The 18,398-nt window shown below is 46.5% G+C and overlaps 1 protein-coding gene across 1 annotated transcript; it reads right to left on the bottom strand.

Moving 5' to 3' along the window:
* Nucleotides 1–831: 831 nt before the first annotated feature.
* LOC117839665 (auxin transporter-like protein 3) lies at nt 832–5,924 on the bottom strand. The gene is made up of 4 exons (XM_034720059.2): nt 5,592–5,924; nt 4,915–5,495; nt 3,293–3,758; nt 832–1,550 (listed from the first exon to the last, which is right to left on the bottom strand). The coding sequence occupies exons 1-4, from the start codon at nt 5,790–5,792 to the stop codon at nt 1,173–1,175; spliced, it is 1,626 nt and encodes a 541-aa protein (XP_034575950.1). The 5' UTR covers nt 5,793–5,924; the 3' UTR covers nt 832–1,172.
* Nucleotides 5,925–18,398: the final 12,474 nt, after the last annotated feature.

Below are 18,398 nucleotides of genomic sequence, written 5' to 3'. Positions count from 1 at the left end.
TGTTCTTTCAGGAATTGAATCCTCTGAAAATCCTACAATATTTCTCCATTCCAAAGGAGGCCTAGAAAACGCCATAAGAACTATGGGCTGAATTGGAGCCCGGTCTAGTCTGACTCATGAGGTCTTTCCTCCACCTACGGCAAATGGACCTGGGCCCAGTGTAGTGTTGGGTAAGGCCTTGTACTACAGAAAAGACAAGCTGATAACAAAAAAGGATAACAGCGTATCTTGGTGGAAACAAGAAAGTTACTTAATTTTCAGAATTTAGATTTCGGTAAGATGATAATAATTAATATTAATGTTTTTCTTATTACGATTACGGTGTGTCATGTGTGGCAGAACCGGAGCCAGTGCTTGAATATGATAGTACTCAAAATGCTGAGTGTACATATCAGCTTAAAAGATTTTACATTGTGGGCTTGTACATATCTTTTCCCAATGTCTATTTTCTCGAATAAAGTGTAATAATCTTAATCTAAAGCCCGAGACTCGTGCTATTCTTTGTTTCCTCTCCCCTGAATTGCTACACATGTGCCCTGTACTAGCCTACTAGGCACTCCAACCAAGAACAGTGCAGACATGCATTCCATGGGAGCCAGTAAAGCATTCCATGGATAGGAATTCATGCTACTGTTCCCCACACACTAGTGGACAGAGTTCTCACTGTGTTTCATGCACACACCACTTCTGAGTGGCCCAAAGCATGCCGTAGTGCCGTACCATTCCCCGTGTGACCATTCACTATTGTTACCACAGCGATGCAGTGACAAGAGAGAGAAGAGAAGTGAGAACGGCAGGCCGGCATACGACTGCGTGAACAACAGAGAGCTCTGCCTCAGAAACATTCCATGCATTTCTCTTTTCTCTTTTTTCTTCTTTCTCGAAAGCAGCTCCACACAAGGACACGGTACAGGACAAGCGACTCTTCAAACCTATCACATCTCTGCGTGACGTGCATGCTACCGGTACATAGCCTCTCTTGTCATCGGCCAGACTCTGTCTTTTTATCTGAACATGAAGGGATTGGCATGCAGTAGAACAAAGGACTTTTACTAAGGCTACCTTGAACTTTGCTGCTGATCTCAACACAACTAGCTAAAACTACAGCAAACCTGATCCATCACTAATCCGCCCGGGGCGGCCCGGCTGGATTGAGTGAGGTGACCATATTATCAGAGGCCGTGGCGGCCGTGGTGCCTGTGGTGGTGGTGGCGGAGGAAGAAGTTCATCATCGGCGACGGCGCCGGAGCCGGCGATGGAACCGGAGGGAAGAACCCGGTGGCGTTGAACACTGTCGCCGGTAGCATGGCCGGGGCCGGGGCCATGGGTGGCGGCGCGAAGGGAGCCGCCGGCGGGGCGGTGAGGTGAGGCGGGCACTGGTAGCACTTGGCGAAGAGGCCGAACGTGTTGACCTGCTGAACGAAGTTGGTGATGCTGGCCCAGCCGCCGAAGCCGAAGCCGACCACCAGCACCCACGCCACCACGAAGGAGTTGATCACGTATGCGCCCGTCCACCCTCCGGCGAACCTCGGCGGCCGCTCCACGGCGTTCTGCATCAGTTACCATTGTCAATCAGCCACTGTCAGTCAACTGCTACTAGTGAAGAAAAAGATCATGAAATGAACTTGTTTGCTTTCATGAAAAAGAAGATATCGACATCATAATATGTAAGTGGGAAATTCGAGTTGGGTATGCATATTTGTAATGATCGATGTCAAAGTGAGCCAGGGACTTGGATGTGACTGCTGCTGAGAGCTGAAGCTCTCTCAAGTATCGATGTCAAAGTGAGCCAGGGACTTGGATGTGACTGCTGCTGAGAGCTGAAGCTCTCTCAAGTAGTCTACCACTGCCATGGTGGGCCGCATCATTGGTGTCCTCCCTCCTCTTCCATGGGATAGGCCCAAGCAGAATTATGTCTGCATGGGGCGCCTGCTCCGTCCATGCCAAGGGCTCCCGGACACCACAAGGTACAAAGGCTCCTGCTCACCTCTCTGCACCCCTTGTGTGGCTTTCCAGTACATAAACTTGTTTTATTACCAGTACACCACAATGCAGCACTTGTTTTTTTGATTGCCATGTGGCTCGGTTCTTTTGGAATACCATTTACATTGACTTCAATATTCGACCACCTTGTATCTGACTTATTTCGATCATGGCTAAAAGGATTTTCATCAAAGTTTAGGATTGGTGCAGCCGCTCTATGTTGGGCTATCTGGTTGAGTAGGAATGATATGTTTTTTAATAGAACTTTTACTTAAATCTTCCTTGCAAGTTGTTTTCAGAGGGACTTATTGCATCAGGGAGTGGTCATTATTGCTGTTTAAAGAGAAAGAGAGAGATGAGTTAAGAAAAGGATGCACTATTATGGAGGCTACTGTTATGGAGCTTTTCAACGACTTCGGATGGAAATTCAGTTATAGGATTGAGGCTTAGCATTCAGTCCTTTTTGCTTTGTTTAAGACCTTTTCCTTTTTATGATTATGATGTTTGTAGTCTATGTACTACCTTGTATTGTGTGAGGCTGTATACATCCATGATCCATGGGTGTAGAAGCTGGAACTTTTTTCCCTTATCTAGAAAACACTAGTTTATTATTATCACCACCACTTGTGCTGTTGGAAAAGGAATTGCTGTCGCTGCAGTTTTGTCTTGCCTTCAGTGACACGACACCACTGCACCGGCCAGTACTAGAAATGCACATATACTAAACAATACACTATGCTACACAAAAGGTATACTGTATGTATCGAGCTGTGGATGCTACGAGATCTCGCTACAGGTTTGCATGGACTTCAATCAATGTGTTGTGCAACTATTAAGACAGGCCATGGCCACCGACGCGCCTCACCAACCTGCTTCCATGCAGGCTGATTGGGCTGTGGATGCAGCAGCAGGTCATGGACAGGTGGGCCCTGTTTTGTAGCAGCTAGGAGAACCGTCCGAGCAAATAAACTGCAGTTCGACATGTCTATCGTCGCCTGCAACCTTGTTTGCGACTGCGACAATGGCGACTAGCTATCTGTTTTGCACGGGCCCCAGTGTAGCCATGCACGTCCAAGAAAGTGTCTCGTCAAGTTGATGGTCGATCAAGACAGCGTGCATTTGCATGCAGATCGACATGGACAAGAATTAAAGCTGCACAGTGTACTACTATATACTATAGGATTTTTTATATACATATGTATATATGTGATATATATATATATATATATATATAAATAAAATGCAGTGCAGTATGTATGTCGGTATATGGACGAGACGACGAAGGAGAAGTAATCTATACACCACGTACCTCCCGCGACTGTGGGGACCTGAAGGTGACCATGTGCGCGAGCGCCGGGATGATGTAGACGGTGAAGCTGACGAGGAGGGAGCCGACGGCGGAGTTGATGGGCCCGAAGAAGGGGAAGATGATGGCGAGGAACCAGATGGGCACGACGACGGGGAGCCTGGCGGCGGCGCGCTTGCAGAGGCTGCGGCAGTCGTGGAGGCCGATGAGCTTCTCCCAGACGAAGTAGAGCGGGGTGCAGGCGAAGCCGAAGGTGATGAACTGGTGGATGAGCATGAGCACCACGGCGGCGTCGCGGAACGCAGTGCGCGGCAGCAGCGCCAGCGCGTTGGAGTGGGTGAGCAGCGCGTCGCCGAACGCCCAGTACGCGGCGGCGGCGGAGGGCAGGGTCAGCGTCAGCACGTACACCGTCGCCAGCAGGTAGATGGACTTGAACTTCTGCGGCCGCCACATCGCGTGCATGATCTCCCTGTAGAAAATTAATTGCACATCATCATTACATATATAGCGTCACAGCGTCAGTTAATTGTATTTGAACGGCCAGGATCAGCCCTTGCTGCAAGCCTGCAACGACGACCATGGATCATCATGCACATTGTTAGTGACAAGTACTACATGGCATATATATATATGCACATGCATGGGTCGTCGAGAGCAGGACAAAGGAGAAGCAAACAAGGTGGGTGTTTCGGGCTTGCCAAAGCACGGTGTCATGGTGCCTCGTGCCGGGGTGGGGCCCAAGTGTCGGTGGGACAATCATGCCTCTCGGTGCATGGGTCTCGGTACGGCCCCCTAGAGCTAGCTTGCCGGCTCAACAGGGGATGGATGGATTGATGTATCAGCTCAACTGTGGTCTGTGCAAGGAAGGAACTGCTGGTTGGCCGCGGGCACGCGGGCGGTGCATGCAACGGTCTTGTCCTTGTTGGGGGCCTGTCGAAGCAGGCGGTGAAAAGAAGCAGCAAGGCCCAGGGGGCCCACTTGTTCAGTGAGTCACTGGCTCACTGCTGTGTGCTAGCTAGCTCTGTGCGTCTATTGTTCTAGGGAATACTACCACGAGGCAGCTACAATTCTCTCTCTGGAAACCTTCGCAGTTGATGTCACAAAGGGGAACTACGTGTACACATGCATGTATGATAGTGAACTTGAGCGCCTGAAGACCATGCACGGATATGCTAGCTGTTCAAACAACTACACCATCAGTTCATATTTGGACTCTTGTACTTTGGCCGGCCTCAGACTCAGAGATCAGCTAATAGTAACTTATCTTCTGCGACTAATTAATCACCGTGGCCCATGGCGCCCCCGTGCGGCTGCGTGTTCTCTGGGGCTACGGCATGGTCGCCATGCATGTCTACCAGCGAGTGGTCCCCAAGAAACACATGGGTCCCGCATCATTCGCATGCATGCTGGTCGATGCAGTGCCACAGCTAGCTAGCGTGCGCGCACGCACGTCGCACGCTACCAGTGACCGTTGTAGGAGTAGGAGTACTTTACTAGGGCACTCTAGCTAGCTACTTTCGGTTAACCACGACTAATTAACTGTATTAGTAATTAATTATACCTAATTAAACATGTGGGGACCAGTATGAAACTAGGAGCATGAAGATGAAGCAATAGCAGCTTACACTGTGACGGCGTGTCCCCCGAAGGTGTAGAGGATGTTGGTAGCGCCGGTGAAGTAGAGGACGATCCTGGTCGGGCCCGAGTGCGTGACCCCCTCGACCTGGCCGTTGACGAGCGAGGCGACGGCGATGTACCAGGCGGTGTAGGTGGTCATGACGAGGCCGAGGAATGACCAGACCCGGTAGTTGTGGAAGGAGGGGATGAAGACGGTGGTGGCGCAGCAGGCGCCGAAGATGTAGGTCCAGGTCCGCTTGTCGAGCCGGTCGTTGACGTAGTAGATGTTGCTGGCGCAGCCGATGAGCTGGATCACCGACCCGAAGAGCAGGAAGGTGCAGTTGAAGGCGAGCCCGGCGTTGCGCCAGTGCCGGCCAAGGAGGCCGTCCAGCACCTCGAACCACTGGATCACGTGGTTCCGGAAGTCCACCTTGTCGCGCTCCCGACGGGTGCGGTACTCCAGGTACAGGATGCTGATCAGGTACGCCGTCCAGCTGCCCAGCAGGCCGTAGAAGAGCTGGAACAGGATGCCGCTCAGCATACCCAGCTGCGCGAACGAGTAGGGCAGCGTCAGCAGCACCTGGGCGACCTGTGTGCAATCCAATCCAGCCATGTCGCGCTTCGGTGAGTATTATTGTTCAGTTCGTGCAGAAACACAAGAGCTAAGCTACTAGTATATGCATACCTGGTTGGAGGCGCAGCTGAACCAGGCGTCGTACGCCGACCCGCCGTGCCACAGGAAGCCGGAGAGCTTGGACTTGACGCTGGACTCGCCGCTGCCGCCGTGCTCCTCCTCCATCTCCGCTTCCGCCACGTGCCGGCTCAGCCCGAACGCCTCGGGGGCCTTCTTGTCGGCGACGCCGCCAACGCCACCACCAGCCGCCATTCTTTTCTTGCTGGCTAGCTAAGCTAGTGCGCGCGCCTTTGAGCTCGCTCGCTCGCTAGTTCTACTCTCACTGATGGGCTTGTGTGTGCGGTGGTGCTTGCTGGTTGGAGCAGTGTGAATAGCAGGGGAGGGGGTGGCGCCGTATATATGGAGGGACGCCCGGGGTGGCGCGGGGAGACAGCACTCCAGCAGCTGGGGCATAAAGAAACCCAGCGCGCCCTTCCTTTTCATGCCCGGCCTCTCTCTACCTTTATTTTATTTGGGTTCATCAGAAAAGAAAACGAAAGGAGGGTGAAAAGATGGGGTGAAAAATCTTGGGGAAAGGAGGGGCTGCTCGTGGGACATACATGTCAGCTGGGAGCATACGAAGAAAGTGTGCTCTTCCTGGACATTATAAGTGGGGCAATGTAGGAGTACTTCGCTTTTTTGGGGTAAAGTATGTGGATCACTTGAGTGATGTCCCTAAAAGTCCTAGCTTAACGTGCTGTCCATTGGATGGATGTTCAACGGCTGAGATCTTCTCACCACACTGTCTTCACATGTAGCACCCATTTCGGATGCAATAATTATTTCATAATAATTTTAGGAAAATAATTTTATTCTTATAGGGTTTGGTAAAAAAATTCTTGCATTCCAAGCCACAACGAGAGTTTTTCTTTTGCCCATAAGCCTATGTGATGTTACCCTAATCTGCTCACCACCTCCAACTCACACCCATCTTCTCATCGATCCGCCACTCCCATCCTCTCTTGTCTTTGGCAACTCACTATTCTGCTGGGTCTACCAATCCAATCACCTTGCACCTAATTTGCAAGGAATCGAGTGTAACCTAAAATGCAAGTTGTTCCAATGGCATTGGAGAAGATTTTCATGCCCAAACATGAATGTCGCATAAAAATCCAGGCTGATAAACTCAATCAAGTTTATAAAAATCTTTAGGTGTACAAAATAATAAATATGTGATCAGTTATTGGATAGACTCTGACAACATTTTATAATACTGAATATACATATCCGATCCATATAATGAGATGGAACATCACAATCATCTTATGGAAGGCAAAATCAGAGTGTGAGAATTCATCAAACTTTTGACAAAAAGAATGAGCCCTGCCATACATGCAATTCTCTTCTTAATGTAACAAGCTAATTCAGGTGCATCCCGGCAGAATTCCTCCCAATTCTTGCATGAATTTTCTATTGTTTAATGCTCCTGAATACGCGAAACATCGTGTCATTGTCACAGGATCTAGTTGGGAGAGATACCATTTTTATTAATTTTTCCCAAAAGGAAATACTGTTGAGAGAAATGTGGTAGTAAAAAGGAACATTCTGATTCAGCACAATGGAAGAGTGTTTTTTGTTAGAACACCGGAGTTTTGCTGCTGTGTCCTCTTCCTATTGTACCGTAGGCCTATACATGGCCAGATGGGCTGTCCGGCACTAGCCCAATTTGACCCCGCCCTACTAGATCCTGCACTATTAGGCTCGAAGATTTTTTTCTGCCGGGCCGGGCTGGCACTGTGTGCCGAACTGCTGGCCTAGGCATGGTACTATGGCCTCTTAATTTTATCATGCCGGACCGGCTCGCTAGCACGGTAGTGTGTCGGGCTAGACACTACAAACAAATGAGAAGAAATCGAATCAAGGTGCCAAAAATCAAGAAATTCATCATACCAATCACCAAGATCCATGAATTCATCACATAAATACACACAATTCAAGTTCATCACACAAAATCCATCGGAAGTGAATCTCCGGCAGTAGGCGCGGGTCCTGGCGACGCGAGTCTCGGCCGCGGCTAGCGACACCCAGCGGCAGCCTGCTGCATGACTCCCAGCCACGGCTGGCACCACCCAGCGGTGGCCTACAGCACGAGTCCTAGTCGAGACTCCGCGGCCGTCGGTGCGAGTCCCAGTCCCGCCCTGCCAGCCTCCCAGCGGCGTCCCCTGGCGGAGGCTCCCGGTCGAGCCCCCAAGTCGGTAGTGGCGGCCCCAGCAGCGGGTCCCGACTGCGCCCTCGCCCTTGTAGCGACAGCTCCGGCGGGGCCCCCGCGGGCGACAGCTACAGCCGGCGTGCCTTCCAGCGGCGGGTGCAGTGACCGGCCGCCAGCGCGGCTCGAAGTAGGGAAGGGACGAGCGGCGGTGGATGTGTGAGCAAGAGTGGGAGAGGCGGCTTCTGGATTGTGGGGAAGTGGAGGAATGAAGGGATAGGGTTAGGATTTTCTCTCTCTCTCTATATATATATATAAGGGGTAGTGGGGTTGCTAATAGGCTGTTCGGTCGCATCGGGGCGGCAAAAACCATGCCGGGCTTGGGCTAGCCTGGATGCCGAGGTTGCAGCCCAGGCACTGGCGTGAGCATAGGATCGGCCCAACCCACGCACTATTGCCCTCGTGCCGGACCTCGTGCCACCCAGCGGGCCCGGCCATCTGGCACCGGTAGAAAACTCACCTTTAGTCTCGGTTGGTAGGGAGCAAATCTTTCGAAAATCCATCCGGGATAAACCAATCGAGACAAGGGGGTCTTTTGTCCCGGTTGACCCGGGTCACTCAACCGGGACTAAAGACCCCCTTTTATTCCGGTTGGTAAGTCACGTGATTTTTCACGCAAAATATGCACGTGCGCGGTGCGTGGGATTCAAACCCACGACCTCCATCCTCGTGCGTAGCATCCTTATCGTCTCACCTACACAATACATCTGACTATATAGGGGATGCAATCCTTTTGTAGTAACTCGTGGGGACCCTTTTATCCCGATTGGTATTACAAATCGGGGTAAAAGGGTTCGAGGGATTTAGTCCTCTTTCAACCACCCCGTGGGGGATCCTTTTATCCCGGTTTGAAACACCAACCGGGGTAAAAACCCCCCCTTTTATCCCGCTTGGTATTATAAACTGGGATAAAAGGCCCTCGACACTTTTATCCCGGTTGGTAACATCAACCGGGATAAAAGGGGATCTTTTATCCTGATTGGTGTTTTAAATCGGGATAAAAGGCCTCTCAGATTTTTTTTATTAGCTTTTGCAAGCTCCCATCAGTTATTGAGCTTTAATCTCGGTTGGTGGACCTTTATTTTGGATCTCCAGTACTTCTCCGCCGCTGGCGTGCGTGTGCGGCCCGGCGCGGAGCATCGCCCTGGGAGATCGTACTAGAGAAAAATATTAGCGCCGGTGCGTGCGTCCCATACGGGTCGGGCGGGGCGTGGTCTACGACGCTGCACGAGCGGGTGCTCGGCCGGGTCTCGTTCGGCTCGGGTTCTCGCCCGCGCGCGCATGCACTCGGGGCCCCGCGGCGAGGCGCGCCGGCTCCGCGCCCGCGCCGGCAAGCCGGCCTCGTGGGCCGCGATTAGCGTGTTGATTAGAGCGGATGTTGCTGGCGACCTGTTGGGGGGATATGGAGCTATAAACAATTCCTCCATCCGGTTCAATTCGTCGCTAAACAATTGCTAATCGCATCTGCCGCTTGTCTTTTTGCCGCTTCGTGGCTCTGCTGGCGGCTTTAGTTGGGGAATTATGGCAGGGATCAGATAGGAAAGGTAGCTGATTATGTCGTGTCATGTGCCTTTGCTTGCACGTGATGAGGCCAACGGTCGGTTGGGATTGTGTGTTTTTCAGAATTCCTTATTTGACATCGGTATTATTTGACATCGGTATAATGACCGATTACTTTTTTTTCCTCAAAAATTTATCTTTCCCTATTTAACATCGGATCTAAATTTTATCCCTCGTATGACATTCAAGTTTTCCATCCTTTTAGTTAAATATCTTATGAAAAGATGATTTTGTGTCAGGACCTTTCTCTCTCGTCCTCCCCTATCTGCTACCGTGGCGCACTGGCTGCTCGGGCGCGCAGCCCGCTTGCCTCTGCACGCAGCACGCTGCGCTTCCTCGCCGTCCCGTCACCGAGCTTCGCCGCTGGCCGCCACCTCTCGCGCCCACAGCTCCAGGCCGCCACCACCCCTTCATGAGCGACGAGCGCAACTCCAGAATCCAGATGTCCGGAGGGTGCAAGGATACTCCGTGCCTCCGTCTCTCCATCCATGCGCAGGTGCCACCGAAGGGAAGCTATCAACGTAGCTAATTTCTCCACCCATGACGTGTTGCCCCAACTCCTCTGTCCACCATCCGCATCAAGCCTATAGTGCCGCTACTCCTGAGTCCCTGTGCAAGTCGACGACCATTCACATCCGGCAGCTAATGTTTTCTGCAGTTGGCTAGCAGTAAATAGCTACTTTGTTTGCTTGCTGGAACTGAACATTGAACTGGAGCGTTGGTTGTTGGGAATGCTTGGAACTTATCTGCTCCTTCAAAACTTGTTGATTTTTGCTCGTCTGAACTTCTAATTTGGTCGCACAATACTTCAGTTTGCTGGAATGGAATGCTGGTGCATCAATCCACGGGGATCCGCAGGACCGGGGTGATTTTTTCATGATTGGAGTTTCAGGGCCAGGGCTGGGGATCTAGAATCGGGGATTGGAGCGGGTTAATATCATGGAATATTAATATGTTGTTTCTGCAGGAGACAACATGAGCAAATATCATGTAATATTAATATGTGATGATTGCTGCATGAGATAACGTGGGCAAATTGGTCTATTCACATGTCATTTAACAGCCGTTGGATAGCAAAACTAATGAAATGTCATATAGGGCATGAAATTTAGAGTCAGTGTCAAATAAGGGAAGCTGAAATTTTGAGGACCAAGGAAGGAATCAGTCATTACACAAGTGTCAAATAGGGAATTGTCTCTTCCTTTTCCCTCACCTGCTTTGGTTAATTAAGGTGCGACTTAATCCATTTGTTTTTCTAGTTTGGGACCCGAAACATACTTCATGCGTTTGCAGGACCTTATTTCTTCTAAGTAGTATATATATTCTGTTGAAACATAGTTTTTACATTTTATTAATTCATTGGAAAGTACTTTACATATACTTGAGAACTTAACAGATATAATGCACCTAAACGCCCCTCTATATATCGTACCACAAGTATACTTCCAATTATGATAGCAATCTCACTCTGATACGCCAGTTGCAACACCCTCTCCCTGTAATCCTTGCTCCTAATTACACCAACTTCTATTATATGTGATCTCTCTAGACTATTCACCAAGACCACAACTAGATACAAGAGTATCCTTGCCAGTATTTGTTACTTGTTAGCAACCGACTATTGTTGCCAGTTTAATTTGTATTACAAGCCAGCTAGGATAGCTAGATAAAACCCATTCACTAGCTCCTAATCTCTACCCCATCCACCACCCAACCTTTCTAGAAATCAGATTACCGCACCGCCTCCCCTCCCTAATGTGAACCATAGTGTCTATGCCAACCTTCTTGCCACTAGTGGCGCCACATTGCCTATATGGCTATGTGCCATGGCATGTCTGTCATGCGAATACTTATGTTCAGACCACGAATGTGCATATGGTGTGTCAAAGGAAGGCCACGTTTTGGCAGCCCAATAGATGTGCCTGGAGCGCTTGGCCACGATGTGGCACCGCAATGCGGATAAGTGTGGTGAGCTCTTGTTCACATGTCGTACCATCGATGATGTAGTTTTTTTTTCAACCTAGCCACTGCTACTCAGACTGCTTAGCAACGGCGGCAGCATCAATGGCACATACAAAGTTGTGGTTGTGCTAGACATGATCAAATGATGTGTTGCAATGTTACTTGTGGAGGATATAAACCTGAGTACCACAAGACAGGCCTAGGTGACCATCCAAATGGGGCGGACTGGCTACAAAAGATAAGACGAGTGGCACACAGTACAAGTCGGCGTGTGCCACAAGACATCTTGATATATATATAGGGACACATTGTAGGAAGTCTTTTGTTGTAATCAGATCAAATCATGCACTATCTTGTGAATGAGTAGGATGTACTATCTTGTGAATGAGTAGGCCAACTTGAAACTCTACCGCCCCCCCCCCCCCCAACTATATAAAATGAGGTACCCCTCCAAAACCTATGTGTTACATATGCGAAGCAATAAAATCCATCCAAACGTAGGACAAAGATATTATACTCCATTTACGGCCCGGACCCATCTAAAGACTTTCGCCTCTATGTTATCCATAGGCAGTTCTATGTGTGGGCCACGGCCCCCTTGCTTGTGCAAGTTTTTCACTAGTAGGTGGTTGCAATCCATTAGCACAAGCAAGGACTACTACCAGATCAAACATTTTAGCACTAGCAGGAACTAGAATTACATCATGTTACGTACCATCATGTTACCTGGTACAATTATGATTGATTCCGAATGACCTTCTTCCTCAACATCAAGAAAAGAGACACAATGGCTACTTAGACATGCAAAGAGGTTTAGTGCCAATCGAAATGCTGTAACATAGTCCATGCAACAGATGATCATCTACTAACTTAACTAAAATTGAGGTAACCCCCCTCCCTCTCAGTTCATGGTTAGGTCCGCCGCTGATGTTATCATCAAGTTACTGGTCCAACAATCCATTCCGGACAATCTACATCCTTGGATATCCCCTTGGTAGCTAGACTGCATATGCTGAACATCAACAACACTGCAATTGCTTTTCTTGGCTTGCGATTATCCATGTTGGGTAGCCCGGCACTTCCATTGCCATGGGTTGGGTAGTGAGGTATAAAGTGCAGCAAATTACCAGTATTATAAGTCTAGATCGACAATATTTTGTTCTACATAAATGGCAATGGGTTTAGTTATGCTAAATCTAGACGAAGGGCAATAAGGGTGACTGCACTATACAACACAACCATGTGACCCAGTTCCATAAAATAAAGCCCCCAAATACCCTAGTGAACGGAGGAAAGGAGATATGAGATAAGTGTTTAGATCTAGGAGGGAGTAGGGAAAACATTTTGGGCGAACTTCGATGACATCTCCAAAATTTTGTCTCGGGATTTGACAAAAATTATTAACTGAAATTTTGTACAAAAAAATTATCTAATATGATAAGCTTGTGATATATTTTCATATTTATTTGTTGTTACATGCAAAATTATGATGTATGATGCTTTAGGGACCGTTTCACTACAACATAAACCTCAAGTAGAGACACTTTTTATAGACATTTTGTGACTTGCCCTTATAAATATGTCTTAACGTATTATGAAGACACTTTTTGTGACACTTTAGAAAATGTCGTATGTGTTGAGACACTACTAGAGGCATTTTCAACCATAGGGACATTTTCTTAAGTCACTTTTGTAAAATGCGAATACAGATATTAGGGACATATTTGAGACACTTAAAACTTGACCTTACCCCCATAGAGACATAGTTTGAGACATTCATTGTAATATATTGAGACACTATTTAGACTATTGAGGCATACTCATGAGAATTATACTAAGTAAATATGTAAGAATTGGTGTGAGGTTGAGCTGGCTAGTAGGTGGAGTATAATGCAATACAATATGAGGTCTTGAGTACGAAGACCCATCACTCCAAAAATACAATATTTTTTCAATATATTTCTAGTCATTTAAATGATAAAGACATAATATTGTGCCATTATAAGTTGTCTTATAAAATATAGGGACACTTATAAAAATGTCTCTTCATTCAAAGAGACACTATTTGTAGTGGCACCTCTATGACATCTTGGAAAACGACTCTATGACTCTATAGACAACAAAAAATGTCTCTATAGGATAAAGATAGTGTCTCTACATCTGAAGCTGTTTTGTAGTGTTTCTAGCAAATCATGAAAAAAAATGTTTCAATATATCTGATATTTTGGACATAGTGTTGGGATCGGGTAAATCTATTTTACCAAAATATTGAAACCATGGAGGGAGAATCAGAATAGAGCCACACGAAGAACTTCACCAATGGGGATGGGTACGAGGACCAGTCAATGGTTAGAACGAAGTATGAGGATGCTAACATCGGAGAAGGTGAGCAGCAAAATCTGACATGCCCATTACTGTAAGTTTTTTCTTCCCACCGTTTTGCAAGGATGATCACATAATTAGAACCAAAAGATCAGATAAATAGATGTGATATTTATGAACTCACAAAATGGTCAATATTACACATAGTTTTCAAAATTTTTGTTGATTGCAGATAATTTTTGAACCAATTAATCTCTAAACTATATTCCATGGTGACAAATCCATTAGTGGTAATCCGATATTGCAGATGTTGTCTTTTAGATATTGTTTGTTATATATCACATACGGGTTTTTATACAAAAACCATTTAATATGTGTCTAGTAACTACATATTGTTTTTGAAAGAATTATTTGCAATATAGTCATTAGGCGGTTTTCAAACATCTGTTGGTAATTTGCAAAATAAATTAAAGGACCTATTCTTTCCTTTAAATTACGTTGTGTTTGATAATGAGATTTGATATATATGATGAAGATGTGTGTCATGTCCACCCTCATCTCTGATAAAATTTTAAAAAGGTTTGCAAATATTTTGTTACTAGTGAAAGTATGATATGTTCCATTATGACATTTTCATTGGAGAAGTAAATATTGTTGAAAATAACACAGTTATGTAGATTGGATTTTCAGTATTCCAAAAAGTCTGCTGATATTTTATAAATTTTACTAGAGATGGGGATGGATATGGTATATCCATCCACAAAATTTCATTGTCAAATTTGACTTAGTTAGAAAATTACAGAAGTCATTTTTGTCAGCAATACATGTAACAAATGGATTTTTCCAAAAAACGGTTTGCAAAGCATAATCACAAATGGAATTTTTAAAAATAGTTTGCAACAATTATATCCGTGTTGACATATATTTTTAAATAAAGCCATATCCTATCTGATAATTTTTAGGTGGCTTTTTATAGAACATTGGTGAAATTTTGACCCATCATTTGTTCTCGAACCCAGAAACCAAAACCTTATGCATAAAAATGAGTTCTCATATGCATTCCCTTATCACGTAGTGACCGCTCACTTTCATTCTCCTCACATTCTCTCCACTCTTCTCCACCAAACTGTAGATGGCGTGAAGAAGAACCAAGATGTGGAACTTGCGGATATGGAGAGTACCTAAGTTGGATGACAAATCAGTGAGATCTGATATCTAGGTGTAGATGACGGCATCAAGTCCATTCTCGCTTCCATTCCGAAGCAAAAGCAGTCTTCTCTTTCTTAATGCATTGTATCCCGTTGGGAATCCAATAATTTTTTTCTTATTGATTTATATGCGGATGCAAAATCATGTCATATTGTACAGATACTTGTGCTTTGTGTTTTGCAGCCTGTCATCATGGTGATATTGCCATCGATCTCATACACACTTAAGGGGTTGTCACTAAGGGCGTAGTTGCCAGAAATGTGAAGCAATTGCTGGAGACTGTATGTATCTGCTTATGTAGTCCTTCAGTGGTTACTTTATGTAGTGTTGCTGCCCACCGAACGACGATGAGGAGGGCCACCCAATGCCTCCATCAGCATGAACAATGCCTAGATGGTTTTTGAATGAAAATTTTGAGATCATGTTTTTTCCTGCTCATTGGGAACATTTTTTTTAACTTTATCAGTTTGTTTTTGGATACGTGTAGTCTATAGCTGATGTGTACTAAATAAATTTACACAAGCCGTTTTCCCATCAGTGCATCCTATCTCGGATCAGGAAGTAAACTATTTCACTTAAGAAAGCCGACTAAATGTACACACAGAGGCAGCCTGATCATCGATCTGCATGTCCTGCGTGTGCAGATCGAATGCAGTCCGTCTGGGCTGCATGGAGTCTGTCTCATTACGCATGAAGTGGGGCAGCGGTCAACCCGGCATGCCGTGAGACAAGCCCCCTTTTGCCGACTTGGAACTCATTTCACGGTGGTGCGTCTTGCCTGCATGCTTAACCTAGAGGAGGCAAGGTACCCATACGTCCCAATGATGGGAGAGCGGGACAGATAAAGAATCTAGGCCCCCTCCTCCGTGTTATCAAATGAAAGCCCTAACACACATGCTTGACTCTAGAGTCTGAATGGAACGAGTTTGGAACGTGTTCGTACGTGGTCACTTCCTGTACGACCAAAGCAAGGGAGGTTCTTGATCATATCAGACGCTGGTGTGTGTACAAACCTGTTTGTGGTTCTTCCATTGGTATCACAATGGCAAATGATTTTTTCACACCTTATCTAGTAGGATCACTTACGAGTACCGGACACACTAATAATAAGACCGGCTGTCTATTTCATCGCCCCCAAAATGATTTTGTAGCTCTCTTTGGATGACAAACAAATCCCTTTGGACACGGGTGGTCTGTGGTCAAACACGCACACGTTCTTCCATCCGTTGTGAAACAATGCATTAGGGGCGCTCCCCACATTTCTTGAGCACAGCGATCGGGGATACAATACTGTTTGTGCGATGCATACAAGAGCTGCTAGTGCTATCCAGGATGCATACCCAGTTTGCGTATATGGAATTGCGTTTTATATAGTTCACTAGTTTGGTTACTGGTGATGGATACATGGTTTGCACCTCGACCCAACACAAGCTAGCTAGAGCATGCATGGCGTCTCATTGGAGAATGGAGACTTGGAGCTGCATCAACGCATCGAAACAAGAAGAGGGAAAAGGAATGGTAAAAAGAAACAATCCTTGGTGGGCATCGGGGAGAGGACCGGAGGGCATGGAGAGCGGAGAACCGCATCATTGCGTTTTGTGGCGAGCGTGTCACCAGCTTTTGAGAACTGCAAATGCGTTCCCTCCTCTTGTTTAATTATTTACTATATATAATATCTTTCTTACCCTTCTCTCCAGCCGGAGTGCACCCGCCTTATCTCAGTTGCTGCGTCCATCCATTCCATGCACGAGAGAGTTTGCTATATGAGCGCTCCCAAACTCCAAAGGCACTTTGCACACATGGAGGCCAGTGACGCAGCGGCAAGGAACACACTCATCATGGCACTCATTAGCATCAGCCTGCCGCTGCCGGTGGGGCCAGAAGCAAGAACGTGGGCCCTCTCAACGTGTACGCAGAGATGGGACCCAGATGTAAGTGGGAGATGCTGGAGGAGGCGAGACTGAGACGAGTTGGAGCGTGTGCCACGGGGGGGCGGGGGGCACGGCGGCAACCTGGGCCTGGGGGACATTCCTTCGCCCCGCTCGCCACAGTGTCTCCGCTTTCCCCGCTCTCTTTTGGCCATTTCGATGCAAATGCTTGGAGCAAGTTATGCGTCGAGCCTACTACTACGTTTAGATTCCGCATAATAGAATATCTAGGGCAGTCCTAACCCTCCAACTAGGGTAGTTTCTATAGCATTAATTATATTGCCACATAGAATTTTTAGTTCATGTAGCACTATTTTAAATGAGAGAGATCGAAAGGAGCAAGAAACTAGATCTCATACAAGATCCATATCAACACGAGAACGTATGCATAAGGTATTGCCAAATTTTGGATTGGGAGAAGATGATGTCTTCGTAATTGATGAGGAACAAATATGATTAGTTGAGATGAGAGATGATAAATTTATTAAGGATCCGCACTAAGAAATCATGGGTTGTAAAGTATAATGTCTAAAATAATATCTTGCTTATGTGGCAGGATACTACCTATCGACACCATGGGTTGGGACTCACCTTAGCGGCCACGACACACAACTGCAACTTGGTCAGTCTCTAATTCTCTCTATATAGTGGGACCAAGAGCCTAATTACTTGTTTCATAGTACATGCAAGGGATTTTAATTTGCTAATCCGAAAGGAAATGTTTTATTTCTTCCTCACCAACGCTAGCTTGAACATGGCTGTTGAGGATTGGTGTGGGGCTGTGGCATTCTACGTTGTCCCATCCACCCGAGGCACCATGGAAGACGACAGCAGGTTATTCATGTAAAAGGGGGATGAACCATTGTATGTCTTCAATATAGTTCTCTTCTTCCCTTCACAAAAAGGCAAAAGAGTTTTAACTAGGAGTTCAAATGCTCCATTTTAAAGATGAAACCCCCCATATCCTTGAAAGTTGCACTGTTTGCTTCAAATTTGAAATAGTTTAATTTAGTTGATGTTTTCAATTGGGAGATTTTTTTTATATGACCTCATCAGATCAAAGGTGTCAATCTGGTTCTAATATAAAGATCGTAATAGTTGTTATATGGAGCGAACAGTGAAGGTCTCAAAACTAGAAGTTCAGTTTTTGAGTCCCAGATGAATTGTCAAATAAACTAAATTTAGAATTTTGTTTGGACCTCAAGTGAAATTTTTTAGAAAAATGAAGACCCCGTCTTAACATAAGTTTGAAAACCCATCTCAGCATATGCAATTGGGATTTAATAGATGTTCATGGCAATTAATTAAAGCAAAAGGTAGCTAGTAGAATTCATGATAGTGGTCAAACAAAATCTTCAGATAATTTATCATAGGCAAGGCATCATTTTGGAGCTATATAGCCCAGCTATTAGGTACCCGTACCCCTAATTCTAGGATCCTAGAAACAAGGGAGATAACGCATCCACAAACACGGTCCAAACCTGCATCTTGTTGAAGCGGCACGCATGCCCTATTGGGTACCTTGCTTAACGACAAGGCATGTTAAGGTTATGACCGGTCAAGCTGAAGTGATGGTCCGGCCGGCCGGGCTCCTCCTCTAGCAGCCTCACCAATGATGGCCGCATGTTCTCG

This window comes from Setaria viridis, chromosome 9 (genome assembly GCF_005286985.2).
Source record: "Setaria viridis chromosome 9, Setaria_viridis_v4.0, whole genome shotgun sequence".
Classification (NCBI taxonomy): domain Eukaryota; kingdom Viridiplantae; phylum Streptophyta; class Magnoliopsida; order Poales; family Poaceae; genus Setaria; species Setaria viridis.
This window is presented reverse-complemented; position numbering and strand designations above follow the sequence as displayed.

Bases quoted from the DNA above. Each gene is read 5' to 3' on its own strand.
- LOC117839665 (XM_034720059.2), bottom strand. From the start codon at position 5,792: ATGGCGGCTGGTGGTGGCGTTGGCGGCGTCGCCGACAAGAAGGCCCCC. The intron at 5,496-5,591 runs GTATGCATATAC...GATTGCACACAG, and splicing joins TCAGCTGCGCCTCCAACCAG to GTCGCCCAGGTGCTGCTGAC. The intron at 1,551-3,292 runs GTACGTGGTGTA...TAACTGATGCAG, and splicing joins GGTCCCCACAGTCGCGGGAG to AACGCCGTGGAGCGGCCGCC.